At 43.0% G+C, this 16375-nt stretch overlaps 1 protein-coding gene across 1 annotated transcript in view; it reads left to right on the plus strand.

Moving 5' to 3' along the window:
- The first annotated feature begins 6185 nt into the window (after positions 1-6185).
- Positions 6186-16375, plus strand: part of ppp5c (protein phosphatase 5, catalytic subunit) — a 37947-nt gene continuing 27757 nt past the window's right edge. Inside the window, exons 1-2 of the mRNA XM_041179293.1 lie at positions 6186-6343; positions 11825-12066. Coding sequence (XP_041035227.1) covers positions 6259-6343; positions 11825-12066 — 327 coding nt within the window. The 5' untranslated portion in view covers positions 6186-6258. The remainder of the gene's footprint in view (positions 6344-11824; positions 12067-16375) is intronic.

The raw sequence follows: 16375 nt of genomic DNA on the forward strand, positions 1-16375 counted from the left end.
TTTTATCTCCAGTGAAAATATATTTTATACCCTGTGGGGAATATTTTATCCCCAGTGAAGGTATATTTTGTCCCCAGTGAAAGTATATCTTATCCCCTGTGGGACTATATTTTATCCCCAGTGAGGGTATATTTTATCCCCTGCGGCGGTATATTTTATCCCCAGTGAAAGTATATTTAACGCCGGTGAGGGTATATTTTATCCCCCATGGGGGTATATTTTATCTGCAGTGAAAGTATATTTTATCCCCAGTGGGAGTTTATTTTATCTCCAGTGAGGGTATATTTTATTCCCAGTGAGGGTATATTTTATCCCCAGTGAAAGTATATTTTATCCCCTGTGGGGGTAGATTTTATCCCCAGTGAGGGTAATTTTATCATATATGGAGGTATATTTTATTCCCAGTGAGGGTAAATTTTCTTCCCTGTGGGGTATATTTTATCTCCAGTGAGGGTATATCTTATCCCCAGTGAAAGTGTATTTTATCCCCAGTGGGAGTTTATTTTATCTCCGGTGAGGGTATATTTTATTCCCAGCGAGGGTATATTTTGTCCCCAGTGAAAGTGTATTTTATCCCCTGTGGGGGTAGATTTTATCCCCTGTGTGGGCATATTTTATTCCAAGTGAGGGTATATTTTATCCCCAAGGAGGGTATATTTTATCCCCTGTGGTGGTATATTTTATCCCCAGTGAAACTATATTTTATCCCCTCTGGGGGTATATTTCATCCCCAGTGAGGATGAGATTGTTATCACAGGCACTTGCCTGAGTATAACAGCACTTTTTATATTCTTTGAGAATGCAAGGGCTATTTTATCCTCAGTGAAAGTATGTTTTATCACCAGTGAGTGTATATTTTATCTCCAGTGAAAGTATATTTGATACCCTGTGGAGGTATATTTTATCCCCAGTGAGGGTATATTTTATCCCCAGTGGAAGTATATTTGATCCCCAGTGAAGGTATATTTTATTCCCAGTGACAGTATATTTTATCACCTCTGGGGGTATATTTTATCCCCTGTGGGGGTATATTTTATCTCCAGTGAAAGTATATTTTATCCCCTGTGGAGAATATTTTATCCCCAGTGAAGGTATATTTTGTCCCCAGTGAAAGTATATTTTATCCCCTGTGGGGCTATATTTTATCCCCAGTGAGGGTATATTTTATCCCCTGTGGTGGTATATTTTATCCCCAGTGAAAGTATATTTAACGCCGGTGAGGGTATGTTTTATCCCCAATGGGGGTATATTTTATCTGCAGTGAAAGTATATTTTATCCCCAGTGGGAGTTTATTTTATCTCCAGTGAGGGTATATTTTATTCCAAGTGAGGGTATATTTTATCCCCAAGGAGGGTATATTTTATCCCCATTGAAAGTATATCTTATCCCCTGTGGGGTATATTTTATCCCCGGTGAGGGTATATTTTATCCCCAGTGGGAATTTATTTTATCCCCAGTGAGGGTATATTTTATTCCCAGTGAGTGTATATTTTATTCCCAGTGAAAGTATGTTTTATCCCCTCTGGGGGTATATTTTATCCCCTGTGGGGGTATATTATATTCCCAGTGGGGGTATATTTTATCCCCAGTGAGGGTAGATTTTATCCCCTGTGCGGGTAGATTTTATCCCCAGTGAGGGTAATTTTATCCCATATGGAGGTATATTTTATTCCCAGTGAGGGTATATTTTCTTCCCTGTGGGGGTATATTTTATCCGCAGTGAGGGTATATTTTATCCCCAGTGAAAGTGTATTTTATCCCCAGTGGGAGTTTATTTTATCTCCAGTGAGGGTATATTTTGTTCCCAGTGAGGGTATATTTTATCCCCAGTGAAATTATATTTTATCCCCTCTTGGGTATATTTTATCCCCTGTGGGGCTAAATTTTATCCCCTGTGTGGGTGTATTTTATTCCAAGTGAGGATATATTTTATCCCCAAGGAGGGTATATTTTATCCCAACTGAAAGTATATTTTATCCCCTGTGGGGTATATTTTATCCCCAGTGAGGGTATATTTTATCCCCTGTGGTGGTATATTTTATCCCCAGTGAAAATATATTTTATCCCCTCTGGGGGTATATTTTATCCCCAGTGAGGATATATTTTATCCTCAGTGAAAGTATGTTTTATCCACAGTGAGGTTATATTTTATCCCCAGTGAAAGTATGTTTTATCACCAGTGAGTGTATATTTTATCCCCAGTGAAAGTATATTTGATCCCCTGTGGGGGTATATTTTATCCCCAGTGAGGGTATATTTTATCCCCAGTGGAAGTATATTTTATCTCCAGTGATGGTATATTTTATTCCCAGCGAGGGTATATTTTGTCCCCAGTGAAAGTATATTTTATCCCCAGTGGGGCTATATTTTATCCCCAGTGAGGTTACATTTTATCCCCTGTGTGGGTATATTTGGTCCCCAGTGAAAGCACATTTTATCCCCTGTGGGGGTATATTTTATCCCCAGTGAGGGTATATTTTGTCCCCAGTGAAAGTATATTTTAACCCCTGTGGGGGTATATTTTATCCCCAGTGAGGGTATATTTTATCCCCTGTGGGGCTATATTTTATCCCCAGTGAGGTTACATTTTATCCCCTGTGTGGGTATATTTGGTCCCCAGTGAAAGCACATTTTATCCCCTGTGGGGGTATATTTTATCCCCAGTGAGGGTACATTTTGTCCCCAGTGAAAGTATATTTTAACCCCTGTGGGGGTATATTTTATCCCCAGTGAGGGTATATTTTATCCCCTGTGGGGCTATATTTTATCCCCAGTGAAAGTATATTTTATCCCCTGTGGGGGTATATTTTATCCCCAGTGAAGGTATATTTTGTCCCCAGTGAAAGTATATTTTATCCCCTCTGGGGGTATATTTTATCCCCAGTGGGGGTATATTTTATCCCCTGTGGTGGTATATTTTATCCCCAGTGAAAGTATATTTTATCCCCAGAGGGAGTATATTTTATTCCCAGTGAAGGTATATTTTGTCCCCAGTGAAAGTATATTTTATCCCCTCTGGGGGTATATTTTATCCCCAGTGAGGGTATAGTTTATCCCCTGTGAGGGTATATTTTATCCCCAGTGAAGGTATATTTTGTCCCCAGTGAAAGTATATTTTATTCCCAGTGGGGGTATATTCTATCCCCAGTGGGGTATATTTTATCCCCAGTGAGGATCTATTTTATCCTCAGTGAAAGTATGTTTTATCACCAGTGAGGGTATATTTTATCCTCAGTGAATGTATGTTTTATCACCAGTGAGGGTATATTTTATCCCCAGTGAAAGTATGTTTTATCACCAGTGAGTGTATATTTTATCCCCAGTGAAAGTATATTTGATCCCCTGTGGGGGTATATTTTATCCCCAGTGAGGGTATATTTTATCCCCAGTGGAAGTATATTTTATCTCCAGTGATGGTATATTTTATTCCCAGCGAGGGTATATTTTGTCCCCAGTGAAAGTATATTTTATCCCCAGTGGGGCTATATTTTATCCCCAGTGAGGTTACATTTTATCCCCTGTGTGGGTATATTTGGTCCCCAGTGAAAGCACATTTTATCCCCTGTGGGGGTATATTTTATCCCCAGTGAGGGTATATTTTGTCCCCAGTGAAAGTATATTTTAACCCCTGTGGGGGTATATTTTATCCCCAGTGAGGGTATATTTTATCCCCTGTGGGGCTATATTTTATCCCCAGTGAGGTTACATTTTATCCCCTGTGTGGGTATATTTGGTCCCCAGTGAAAGCACATTTTATCCTCTGTGGGGGTATATTTTATCCCCAGTGAGGGTACATTTTGTCCCCAGTGAAAGTATATTTTAACCCCTGTGGGGGTATATTTAATCCCCAGTGAGGGTATATTTTATCCCCTGTGGGGCTATATTTTATCCCCAGTGAAAGTATATTTTATCCCCTCTAGGGGTATATTTTATCCCCAGTGAGGGTATATTTTATCCCCTGTGGCGGTATATTTTATCCCCAGTGAAAGTATATGTTATCCCCAGAGGGAGTATATTTTATTCCCAGTGAAGGTATATTTTGTCCCCAGTGAAAGTATATTTTATCCCCTCTGGGGGTATATTTTATCCCCAGTGAGGGTATAGTTTATCCCCTGTGAGGGTATATTTTATCCCCAGTGAAGGTATATTTTGTCCCCAGTGAAAGTATATTTTATCCCCAGTGGGGCTATATTTTATCCCCAGTGAGGTTACATTTTATCCCCTGTGTGGGTATATTTGGTCCCCAGTGAAAGCACATTTTATCCCCTGTGGGGGTATATTTTATCCCCAGTGAGGGTATATTTTGTCCCCAGTGAAAGTATATTTTAACCCCTGTGGGGGTATATTTTATCCCCAGTGAGGGTATATTTTATCCCCTGTGGGGCTATATTTTATCCCCAGTGAAAGTATATTTTATCCCCTGTGGGGGTATATTTTATCCCCAATGAAGGTATATTTTGTCCCCAGTGAAAGTATATTTTATCCCCTCTGGGGGTATATTTTATCCCCAGTGAGGGTATATTTTATCCCCTGTGGCGGTATATTTTATCCCCAGTGAAAGTATATTTTATCCCCAGAGGGAGTATATTTTATTCCCAGTGAAGGTATATTTTGTCCCCAGTGAAAGTATATTTTATCCCCTCTGGGGGTATATTTTATCCCCAGTGAGGGTATAGTTTATCCCCTGTGAGGGTATATTTTATCCCCAGTGAAGGTATATTTTATCCTCAGTGAAAGTATGTTTTATCACCAGTGAGGGTATATTTTATCCTCAGTGAATGTATGTTTTATCACCAGTGAGGGTATATTTTATCCCGTGAAAGTATATTTGATCCCCTGTGGAGGTATATTTTAACCCCAGTGAAGGTATATTTTATCCCCTGTGGGGGTATATTTTATCTCCAGTGAAAGTATATTTTATCCCCTGTGGGGAATATTTTATCCCCAGTGAAGGTATATTTTGTCCCCAGTGAAAATATATCTTATTCCCTGTGGAGCTATATTTTATCCCCAGTGAGGGTATATTTTATCCCCTGTGGCGGTATATTTTATCCCCAGTGAAAGTATATTTAACGTCGGTGAGGATATATTTTATCCCCCATGGGGGTATATTTTATCTGCAGTGAAAGTATATTTTATCCCCAGTGGGAGTTTATTTTATCTCCAGTGAGGGTATATTTTATTCCCAGTGAGGGTATATTTTATCCCCAGTGAAAGTATATTTTATCCCCTGTGGGGGTAGATTTTATCCCCAGTGAGGGTAATTTTATCATATATGGAGGTATATTTTATTCCCAGTGAGGGTATATTTTCTTCCCTGTGGGGTATATTTTATTTCCAGTGAGGGTATATTTTATCCCCAGTGAAAGTGTATTTTATCCCCAGTGGGAGTTTATTTTATCTCCAGTGAGGGTATATTTTGTCCCCAAGGAGGGTATATTTTATCCCCACAGGGGATAAGATATACTTTCAGTGGGGTATATTTTATCCCCGGTGAGGGTATATTTTATCCCCAGTGGGAATTTATTTTATCCCCAGTGAGGGTATATTTTATTCCCAGTGAGTGTATATTTTATTCCCAGTGAAAGTATGTTTTATCCCCTCTGGGGGTATATTTTATCCCCTGTGGGGGTATATTATATTCCCAGTGGGGGTATATTTTATCCCCAGTGAGGGTAGATTTTATCCCGTGTGGGTGTATTTTATTCCAAGTGAGGATATATTTTATCCCCAAGGAGGGTATATTTTATCCCCACTGAAAGTATATTTTATCCCCTGTGGGGTATATTTTATCCCCAGTGAGGGTATATTTTATCCCCTGTGGTGGTATATTTTATCCCCAGTGGGAGTATATTTTATTCCCAGTGAAAGTATATTTTATTCCCAATGAGAGTATATTTTATCCCCAGTGGGAGTATATTTTATTCCCAGTGAAAGTATATTTTATTCCCAGTGGGAGTATATTTTATCCCTTCTGGGCGTAGATTTTATCCCCAGTGAGGTTTTTGGAGGGAATCCCCTTTTGCAGGTTCCCCTCCCTGGGGAAATCCCATCTGGGTGCTACGTGTGACGTCACCCTCTTGCGTGTGTGCGCATGACGTCACCGGACCGGCGTCCTTCGCTTGACGTTCCCTTTTCACGACAATCGCCTGGTCTTTCGGAAGTTGAGTGGGGGGGGGGGGGGGAGTCGCTGTTTGTTTTGCGACCGGTTGCTAAGGCCGGGCTTTGGCGGAGGGATTTTACGGCCGAGTCGGAAAATGGCGGAGGGCGCGGACGGGGCGGGCGGCGAACAGCAGGACAAGGCCGAGGGCATGAAGGCCAAAGCCAACCACTACTTCAAAGGTGAGGTGCCGGGGGCTGCCCCGTGTCCCGAGCCGGCCCTAACCCGCCACCTCCGGGTCACCCTCACTGGGAGCCTGGGCCCCTCGTGTGTGTGTGAGGGGAGGAGGAAAGGGCCTCATAGCCACGCTGCTAAATAGTGAGCTATCAGTTACAGTGAGGGGGATTTGGCTGCTAAATAGTGAGCTATCAGTTACAGTGAGGGAGATTTGGCTGCTAAATAGTGAGCTATCAGTTACAGTGAGGGGGATTTGGCTGCTAAATAGTGAGCTATCAGTTACAGTGAGGGAGATTTGGCTGCTAAATAGTGAGCTATCAGTTATAGTGAGGGAGATTTGGCTGCTAAATAGTGAGCTATCAGTTACAGTGAGGGAGATTTGGCTGCTAAATAGTGAGCTTTCAGTTACAGTGAGGGAGGTTTGGCTGCTAAATAGTGAGCTATCGGTTACAGTGAGGGAGATTTGGCTACTAAATAGTGAGCTATCAGTTACAGCGAGGGAGATTTGGCTGCTAAATAGTGAGCTATCAGTTACAGTGAGGGAGATTTGGCTACTAAATAGTGAGCTATCAGTTACAGTGAAGGAGATTTGGCTGCTAAATAGTGAGCTATCGGTTGCAGTGAGGGAGATTTGGCTGCTAAATAGTGAGCTATCGGTTACAGTGAGGGAGATTTGGCTACTAAATAGTGAGCTATCAGTTACAGCGAGGGAGATTTGGCTGCTAAATAGTGAGCTATCAGTTACAGTGAGGGAGATTTGGCTGCTAAATAGTGAGCTATCGGTTACAGTGAGGGAGATTTGGCTGCTAAATAATGAGCTGTTGGTTACAGCGAGGGTGATTTGGCTGCTAAATAGTGAGCAATTGGTTACTGTGAGGGAGATTTGGCTGCTAAATAGTGAGCTATTTACAGTGAGGGAGATTTGGCTGCTAAATAGTGAGCTGTCATTTACAGTGAGGGAGATTTGGATGCTAAATAGTGAGCTATTAGTTACAGTGAAGGAGATTTGGCTGCTAAATTGAGAGTTATTGGTCATGGCGAGGGAGGTTGGCCTGCTGAATAGTGAGCTATTGGTCACAATGATGGAGGTTGGCCAGCTAAATTGTGAGGTATTGGTCGCAGTGAGGGAGATTTGGCTGCTAAATAGGAGCTATTGGTTACAGTGGGGGAGATTTGGCTGCTAAATAGTGAGCTATCAGTTACAGTGAGGGAGATTTGGCTGCTAAATTGTGAGCTGTCATTTACTGTGAGGGAGATTTGGTTGCTAAATGGTGAGCTATTAGTTTCAGTGAGGGAGATTTGGCTGCTAAATTGTGAGTTATTGGTCATGGCGAGGGAGGTTGGCCAGCTAAATTGTGAGGTATTGGTCGCAGTGAGGGAGATTTGGCTGCTAAATAGGAGCTATTGGTTACAGTGGGGGAGATTTGGCTGCTAAATAGTGAGCTATCAGTTACAGTGAGGGAGATTTGGCTGCTAAATAGGAGCTATTGGTTACAGTGAGGGAGATTTGGCTGCTAAATAGTGAGCTATTGGTTACAGTGAGGAAGATTTGATTGCTAAATAGTGAGCCGTTGTTACAGTGAGGGAGATTTGGCTGCTAAATAGTGAGCTGTTAATTACAGTGAGGGAGATTTGGCTGCTAAATGGTGAGCTATTAATTACAGTGAGGGAGATCAGCCTGCTAAATAGTGAGTTATTAGTTACAGTGTAGACGGTTTGGGTGCCACATAGCGTACATTATTATGAGAGAGTTCGGATGTCGGATGTTGAGCCACTACAGGGTACCAGAGTGACTAGCACTATCTGACCAGTGGGGAGCTACCCAAAGGTACAGCGATGCTGCCACTGACATGTCTAAAATGGTGAGACTCTCACGCACACCAATATCAAATCTGTATAAGTTGCCAGCACTTTGAGAAGTGGTTTTCTTTTTTTTGTAAAGGGGCAGTCATTGATCAGATGAAATTTACAGGCAGATTATACTTCCATTTTATTGATTTAGGGCAGCTCCAGTTACCTGTTGCAACCTGCTTGAAAATGCTCTGAAAGGTTGGACCAGGTGGATTATCTACCCTGTTAGTTGGATGTTAAAGATACCCACAATGCAGTTTCCTACATTACAACAGTGTCTGCCTGTATACTAACTTTATGTGATTGACGTACTAGGACACCTCAATCCGTCCGCACCGGACTATTTAAATCCCTGTCTTCTGCCACGGGGAACAGTTCCTCTTTAGCAAAACCGTTTGTGATTTTGAATATGTCCATCAAATCTCCTCTGCATTTTCTTTGCCCCAAGAGGAACAATCTGCGAACAATTCAAGGCAGTTGGGCAAAGTCAACATGGTTTTTTAAAAGGGAAATCATGTTTAACCAATTTATTGGAGTTCTTTGAAGGAGCCATGTGTGCTGTGGATAAGCGGGAACCAGTGGATGTGCTGTACTCGGATTTCCAGAAGGCATTTGATAAAGTGCCACATCAAAAGTTATTGCAGAAAATAAAAGCTCATGGTGTAAGAGATAACATTTTGACATGGATAGAAGATTGGTTGGCTAACAGGAAGCAGAGAGTAGGCATAAATGGGTCCTTTTCAGGTTGGCAGGATGTGACGAATGGTGTGTCATGGGGGTCAGTGCTGGGGCCTTAGTTTTTTATAATTTATCTAAATGACTTGGCTGAAGGGACCGAAGGAATGGTTGCTAAATTTGCTGATGACACAAAGATAGGTTGCAAAGTAAATTGTGAAGAGGATGTAAGGAGGCTACAAAATGACATAGATAGGTTAAGCAAGTGGTCAAAGATCTGGCAAATGGTGTATAATGTGGGCAGATGTGAAATTTTTCATTTTGGCAGGAAGAATAAAGAGGAAGCTTATTACCTAAGTGGTGAGAGAGTTCTGAGATTCAGAGAGACCTGGGTGTCCTAATGCGTGAATCACAAAAGGTTAGTATACAGGTACAGCGGGTAATTAGGAAAGCTAATAGAATGTTATTGTGGGGGGAATTGATTACAAAAATAGGGAGGTTATGCTTCAGTTGTACAGGGTATTGGCGAGACCACATCTAGAGTACTGTGTATAGTACTGGTCTCCTTATTTAAGGAAAGATGTAAATGCATTAGAAACAGTTCAGAGAAGGTTTACTAGACTAATACCAGGAATGAGCAGGTTGTCTTATGAGGAAAGGCTGGACAGGTTAGGCTTATATACACTGGAGTTTAGAAGAGTAAGAGGCGACTTGATTGAAACCTTTAAGATCCTGAGGAGTCTTGACAGAGCAGATATGGAGAGGATGTTTCCTCTTGTGGGAGAATTTAAGACTAGGGGTCGCTGTTTAAAAATTCAAGACAGAGATGAGGTGAAATTTTTGCTCTCAAGAGGTTGAGTCTTTGGAACTCTCTTCCTGAAAAGGTGGTGGAAGCAAAGTCATTGAATATTTTTAAGGCAGAGCTGGATAGATTCTTGACTAACAAAGGACTGAAAAGTTATCGGGGGTAGGCAGGAATATGGGGTTGAGGCTATATTTAGATCAGTCATGGTCTTATTGAATGGTAGAACAGGCTCGAGTGGCCTACTCCTCCTGATTCGTATGTTCATAATCCCAGCTTTTCCAATCTCTCTGCATCACTGCAGTTCCTTATCCTTCTTACCATTCTGATAAAGCCTCTGGAATTAATATGATATTCTGGCGAGTGCATCGCCATTATATGTTACCTGCATTTTCCTGACTGCCCTTGTGACTAGGCAAGAGTGGGAGCCTGTTTGTGTGCAGCCATTTCCCACAGATTAACAAAAATAAATGATTGGTTCCCCTCTTGTTCATGATGTTAGTTGAGGGAGGCAGTGTTGGCCAGGAGGTTGAAGGAACTCTGTGCAGGTAATGCCACAGGATATTTCCCATCCATCTGAACAGACAGATGGACCCTTGTTTTAACATTTCATTCAAAAGCTGATACCTTTGACAATGCAGCACCCTGTACTCAAGTGCTAGGGCACGGACAGGTAATTGGGTGTTGTGGTCTGGAGATCATCCACAGTCTGATTGAGTGGTAGCTGTATTACTGGTATGTTAATCCAGTTATTAAGATTAATATATGCAGCTGGTGGACATTGATTAAGCACCTTGAACACAGAACATTATTTTAATTTAATAAGTTTCCTTTCAAGTTTTATTTTTGTTACAGTGCCCTTTAAGGGCCTGTTAGTTTGATTATTGTTTGCTCACAAGAGTATTAAGTGAGACCTATGGTGCAGTCGGTAGTGTCCCTGCCTCTGAGCCAGAAGCTCCGGGTTTGAGTCCCAATCCAGGAATGAATAACCAAGGAAAACAGCCAAACAGGTTGAGCATTAACCTGCAAACCCTTCCAGCACATGCCAATGGCAGGCGGTAAGAGTGGGAGAGATTCCTGGTCAGCCATGTGATGGAAAGAAAGTTGGAGCCCCTACCATCACTATCCATAGCTCCAGACTACAACATGCATGTAAAAATGCATGTTGTCTTGGCAACTTGGACTCCCTGAGTGAGCTGGGTAAAGAGAAACTACTGGGCCATTGGGTGTTGGTGAGGAAGGAGGCAGACCTTTATGATGTCGCTTCTGTAAATAAAGCTGGTGTTAAGTAAAAGATTGGCATCCGGTTTCCAACTTCACCAGCTGGCTTCAGAATGAATGAACAGGCTCCAAGGGATGGAATGACTACTGCTATTCCTGTATTCCCAACACATGCTGAATTCCAGGGTTCAGGCTTGTATCCACAACCTTCTGTTATGAGGCAAGGATACTGCCACTGAACTTGTCAGTAGCGCTGGCCCCCACCAGAAGGGGGTGATTCTGAAGAGACACAACACAATTTAATTAATAAAGTCACTTACGTTCCCCTGGGTGTGCTCCTTGAACAGTTTGTGTCACATTTAATGTGGAAATGTGAATTAAAAATGATGAGTCCTGTATCCCAGTAATGGGCTAATTCCGCTCTTGCCTGTCAGTCTAGTATTGGGTCTTCTATTCCTAATTAGCTGCCAGTGGTCCAAGCTTGGAAAGGGCATGTGAGCACTGGCTGAGGGCAGAATTCAACTGAATGGTGAGGTTGTCCATGGTGGAACAGGCAGCAAGTGCTCCGAAGTCGCAGAGGAAGGGTGGGCAGCCGGGGCTGGTGCTTGTGTGTGCCGCAGCCCACTGCGATTCTGCAACCTCGCAAAGGGATGGGAGCAAAATTGAAGCTGGGTGGTGGGGATATAGGCAGGGGGCTACAGTTTCAAAGGTCCAGCTGAGGCTGTTTGGCCTGCGTTCTGTCTTGCACTTCATACACAATCTGCAACAAGCCTGGGCTTTGAGCTGAAGTTAATTGAACAGTGATAGTTTCTAATACAGTTACTCTGCACTATGTTAGACACCAGTTGTGAATAATTCCTGGTTAACACAGCAAACTCTAGTTAGCTGCATTGCCTGTTGTCAGTTTCTAATGCCAGCCTGTTTGTTGCCCCTGCAGATAAGGATTACGACAATGCCATTAAGTATTATACACTGGCCATTGAGCTGAACTCAGAGAATGCTATTTATTACGGGAACCGCAGCTTGGCATACTTACGGACTGAATGTTATGGCTACGCCTTGTCAGATGCCACCAAGGCAGTGGAACTGGATAAGAAATACATTAAGGGATACTACAGAAGGGCCACAGCCAATATGGCACTGGGCAAGTTTAAGGCAGCGCTGAAAGACTACGATACGGTGAGTGGAAATCTACAGATTTTGTTCGGATAAAGAATACATTTAACCCCTCAGGCATGCCCTGCCATTCAGTGAGATCATGGCTGACCTGTACCCTAACTTCATACACCTGTCTTTGCCCAATATCCCTTAATACCTTTTGGAATTGACCCAGCATTAACTGCAGTTTTATTTGTGTGATGACATTCACTCCAATTGTGTTAATAACAATCAGACTGCCTAGTTTTGTGAGTAAAATGCAAAATCCTAGATGTCAGAAACATTAGAAGTGTGAAGTGATTCATTTTGGTAGGAAGAACATGGAGAAACAATACAAAATAAAGGGTACAATTCTAATGGGGGTGTAGGAGGGGGTGCAATGCAGCAGCCAATTTGTGCACAGCAAGCTCCCACAAACAGCAATGTGATAATGATCAGATCATATTTTTTTTTTGTGATGTTGATTGAGGGATGACCATTGGCGAGGACACTGGGAGAACTCCGCAGCTCCTCTTTGAAATAGTGCCATTGGATCTTTTTCACCCAAGAGGGAAGTTGAGGCCTCGGTTTAACCTCTCTTCTGAAAAACAGCACTTCTGACAGTGCAGCACTCCCTCAGTATTGCACTGGGCGTGTCAGCATAGATTCCTGTGCTCAAGGCCTGCAGCGGGACTTGAACCTGGAGCTTTGTGACTCAGAGGTGTGACTGTGACCAACTGAGCGACACCTGACATGGGTGAGTTTGGAAAAGCAGGAAACAGTCAGCAGGTCAGACAGAATGGGCTGACTTATTAACACCTGGGACTTGAGGGCCCTTTGGATCTGCAAAATAAGAGCGTGGTCAAACAGAATGGAACCAGAAAAGGGGGATGGGGAGAGAAAAAGAGTATTAAGGGACATGGAAGCAAGGCAAGTAAATAAAGTGAGAATCGAGATCCTCAATGATGTTCTCATGGAATGTTGGAACAGGCTCGAGGGGCTGACTGGCTTACTCCTCCTTTTCCTGCGTTCCCTAGAGAACAAAATAACCGAGCGTAGTTTGAAAGCGCTGCATTCCTCGAGGCCTTTCTCTGTCTCGATTTCTGTTTTTGTTTCGATTTCTTTTTCTGTTTCTCAGCTCTGACCCAGTCTCTCTCTCAAAGTGAGTGACACAGCGGTGGAGGGGAAGCCACAAGATCCACAGCATGCTTTCCCAGAGCATGTACTCTTTAGAGACCAGCAGTGGGAATCCTGACTGGCATTCGCTTTGCCAATCCTGGGCCGGTGAAGCTAATGATACCATCCTCACTGCTGCCCCAGTCAAGACGAGCTCATGTTAATACAGGCTGTTAAATGAGGCCTGGAACGCTCACAGCTTGTGCAGTGTCGCTAATCAGCAACAGTTTGTATTTATACACTGCCCTTAACATAGCACAAAGTCCCAAGGCGTTTCACAGCAGTGTTATCAAACCAGATTTGACCCATGAGATATTAGGACAGGTGACCAAAATCCAGGTCAAAGGGGTAATTTTTAACGAGTGTCTTAAAGAAGTGAGGTGGAGAGGTAAGGAGGTGGAGAGGTTCAGAGAATTCCAGAGCTTAGGGCCCAGGCAGCTGAAGGCATGACCGCCAATGTGGAGCAATTAAAATTGAGACACCAGAATTAAAAGGAGTGCAGTGATTTCGGCAGGCTGGACAAGGTCACAGAGGTGTGATGGGGTGAGGCCACGGAAGGCTGTGAAAGTGAGGGTGGGAGTTTAAAAGTCGAGATGTTGCCAGACCGGGAGCCAGTGTTGGTCGGCAAACTCATTGGAGCTGCACAGCCCCTCCTGATCTAACGGGAAATTGTCCATTTTGGCAGGAAGAATAAAAAATAAGCTTACTATCTAAACGGTGAGTGTTTGCAGACCTCTGAGATTCAGAGGGATCTAGGTGTCTTAGTGCATGAATCGCAAAAGGCTAGTGTGCAGGTACAGCAAGTAATTCGGAAAGCTAATAGAATGTTATCATTTATTGTGAGGGGAATCGAATACAAAAGTAGGGAGGTTATACTTCAGTGATACAGAGCGCTAGTGAGACCACATCTGGAGTACTGTGTATAGTATTGATCACCTTATTTAAGGAAGGATGTAAATGCATTAGAAGCAGTTCAGAGAAGGTTTACCGGACTAATGCCTGGAATGGGCAGGTTGTCTTATGAGGAAAGGGACTGGTTAGGTTTGTATCCACCGGAGTTTAGAAGAGTAAGAGGCAACTTGACTAAAACATAAAAGTTTCTGAGGGGTCTTGACAGGGTGGATGTGGAGAGGACATTTACTCCTGTGGGAGAATCAAGAACTAGGGGTCACTGTTTAAAATTAAGGAGTTGCCCATTTAAAACGGAAATGAGGCACTTTTTTTTTCTCTGAGGGCTGAGAGCCTTTGGAACTCTCTTCCTGAAAAGGTGGTGGAAGCAGAGTCTTTGGATATTTTTAAGGCCGAGATGGATAGATTATTGGTAAGCAAGGGGGTGATAGGTTATCAGGAGTAGGTGGAATGCAGATTTGAGGTTATGATCAGATCAGCCATGATCTTATTAAATGGCGGAGCAGGCTCGAGGGGCCGAATGGCCTACTCCTGCTCTATGCTCATATGTTCACCTCAAGTTGCTCATGCCACTATCACTAGACCTGTAAGCATCAGTTCTTTATACTGTTCAGAAATGCTTGGACACAGCCCTTCGAATGAAAGCTCTGCTTCCTGATTACTGTAACAAACCTGGAAAAGGAAATGCTGCAGAGCTGCCCTGCGTACATTAATAGAATTAGGGAATTTCCCTCTCCCTCAGTTCTTTGCTGGGTTTGAGCAGCCTGGCTTCCCCACAACTAATGTTCCAAGCTGTGTATTGTTTATCATTTCATTGAATTTGTTGTTTCCTGGTGTCTGTTACAGTTTTAAAATAAAGCATTTCTTCAGATTTTTAAAAAAAAAAATCAAGGCTGGATATGTGGCAAAGTCCAGTTACACCAGGACAGCTCCTAGTGCCCCCCACTCTCTAAAATGGGAGCGTGTGAGGTCAGATTATAAATCCCTGAAGTCCACAAGACAGGGAATCCAAATCCCCACATAGATTTTACTGAGGGCTGGGGCGGGGTCATTTCCAATCTCGAATTTTAGAAGAAGAAGTTTGTTTATTAGTCATTTGGCACCATGGGTAGCACCCTCGCCTCTAGAACCAGAAGGTTGTGGGTTTAACTTTCACTGCGGGACTGGTGCATTTAATCTCGATTGACAAACACCCCCCGCCCCCCCGGCACAGCACCAAGGGTGTGCTACATTATCAGAAGTGTCAGCTTTCTGGTACGAGGTTACTTCAGACCCCTGGACATAAGAGTTTCTGGCGTTTTTCCAGAATAGAGCAGGGTTGGCTCCCAGGGTCCTGTTTAACTTTGACCCTTAAACCACCAGCTTTACCCTTAAACATCACCAGTGCGAACTAATTGGTCATTTATCTTGTTACTGTTTATGGGACCTTGCTGTGCACACTGCATGCCCCTGTGAGTGACTGCACTTCATGAGTAGCTCATTGACTATGAGGCTTTGGGTCATCCTGGGGATGTGATAGGCGATACAAAACACGAATTAGGAGCAGGAGTAGGCCATTCGGCTCCTCAAGCTTGTTCCGCCATTCAATAAGACCCTGACTGATCTGATTGTGGCTCTAACTGTACTTTCCTGTCTACCCCCCAATACCCTTTCACTCCCTTGTCAATCTGTCTAATTCATTCTTTAAAATATTCAATGACTCAGCCTCCACTGCTGTCTGGGGAAGAGAATTCCACAGACTAACGACACTCTGAGAGAAGAAATTTCTCCTCACCTCTGTCTCAAATGGGAGACTCCTTATTTTTAAACTGTGTCCCCTAGTTCTAGTCTCTCCCATAAGGAGAAACATCCTCTCAGCATCCACTCTGTCAAGTCCCCTCAGGATCTTATATATTTCAGTAAGATCACCTCTCAATCTTCTAAACTCCAATGGATACAGGCCCAGCCTGTCCAACCTTTCCTCATATGATAACCCCTTCATCGCATAATATGAGAGTGCACATTTCTTCCGCCTTGTTATTTTTCTGTTGTAGCTCTGAAACCCAAGTTTGCTTTTTTTTCTTGGTTCTATTTCTCACTTTCTCTTTTCCTAAATATGCTAACATGTTGGAGTTGTGTTCCACAGAACCGGATCAGGTGATCATTGGTGATCATGCAAACCTGTGAAATAGGAGCAGAAGTAGGCCATTTGGCCCCTCATGCCTGGTCTGCCATTCAATAAGATCGTGGCTGATCTGTTTGTGTTTTGAGTTCTACGTTCCCATCT

Source organism: Carcharodon carcharias, chromosome 34, assembly GCF_017639515.1.
Source record: "Carcharodon carcharias isolate sCarCar2 chromosome 34, sCarCar2.pri, whole genome shotgun sequence".
Taxonomy (NCBI): Eukaryota; Metazoa; Chordata; class Chondrichthyes; order Lamniformes; family Lamnidae; genus Carcharodon; species Carcharodon carcharias.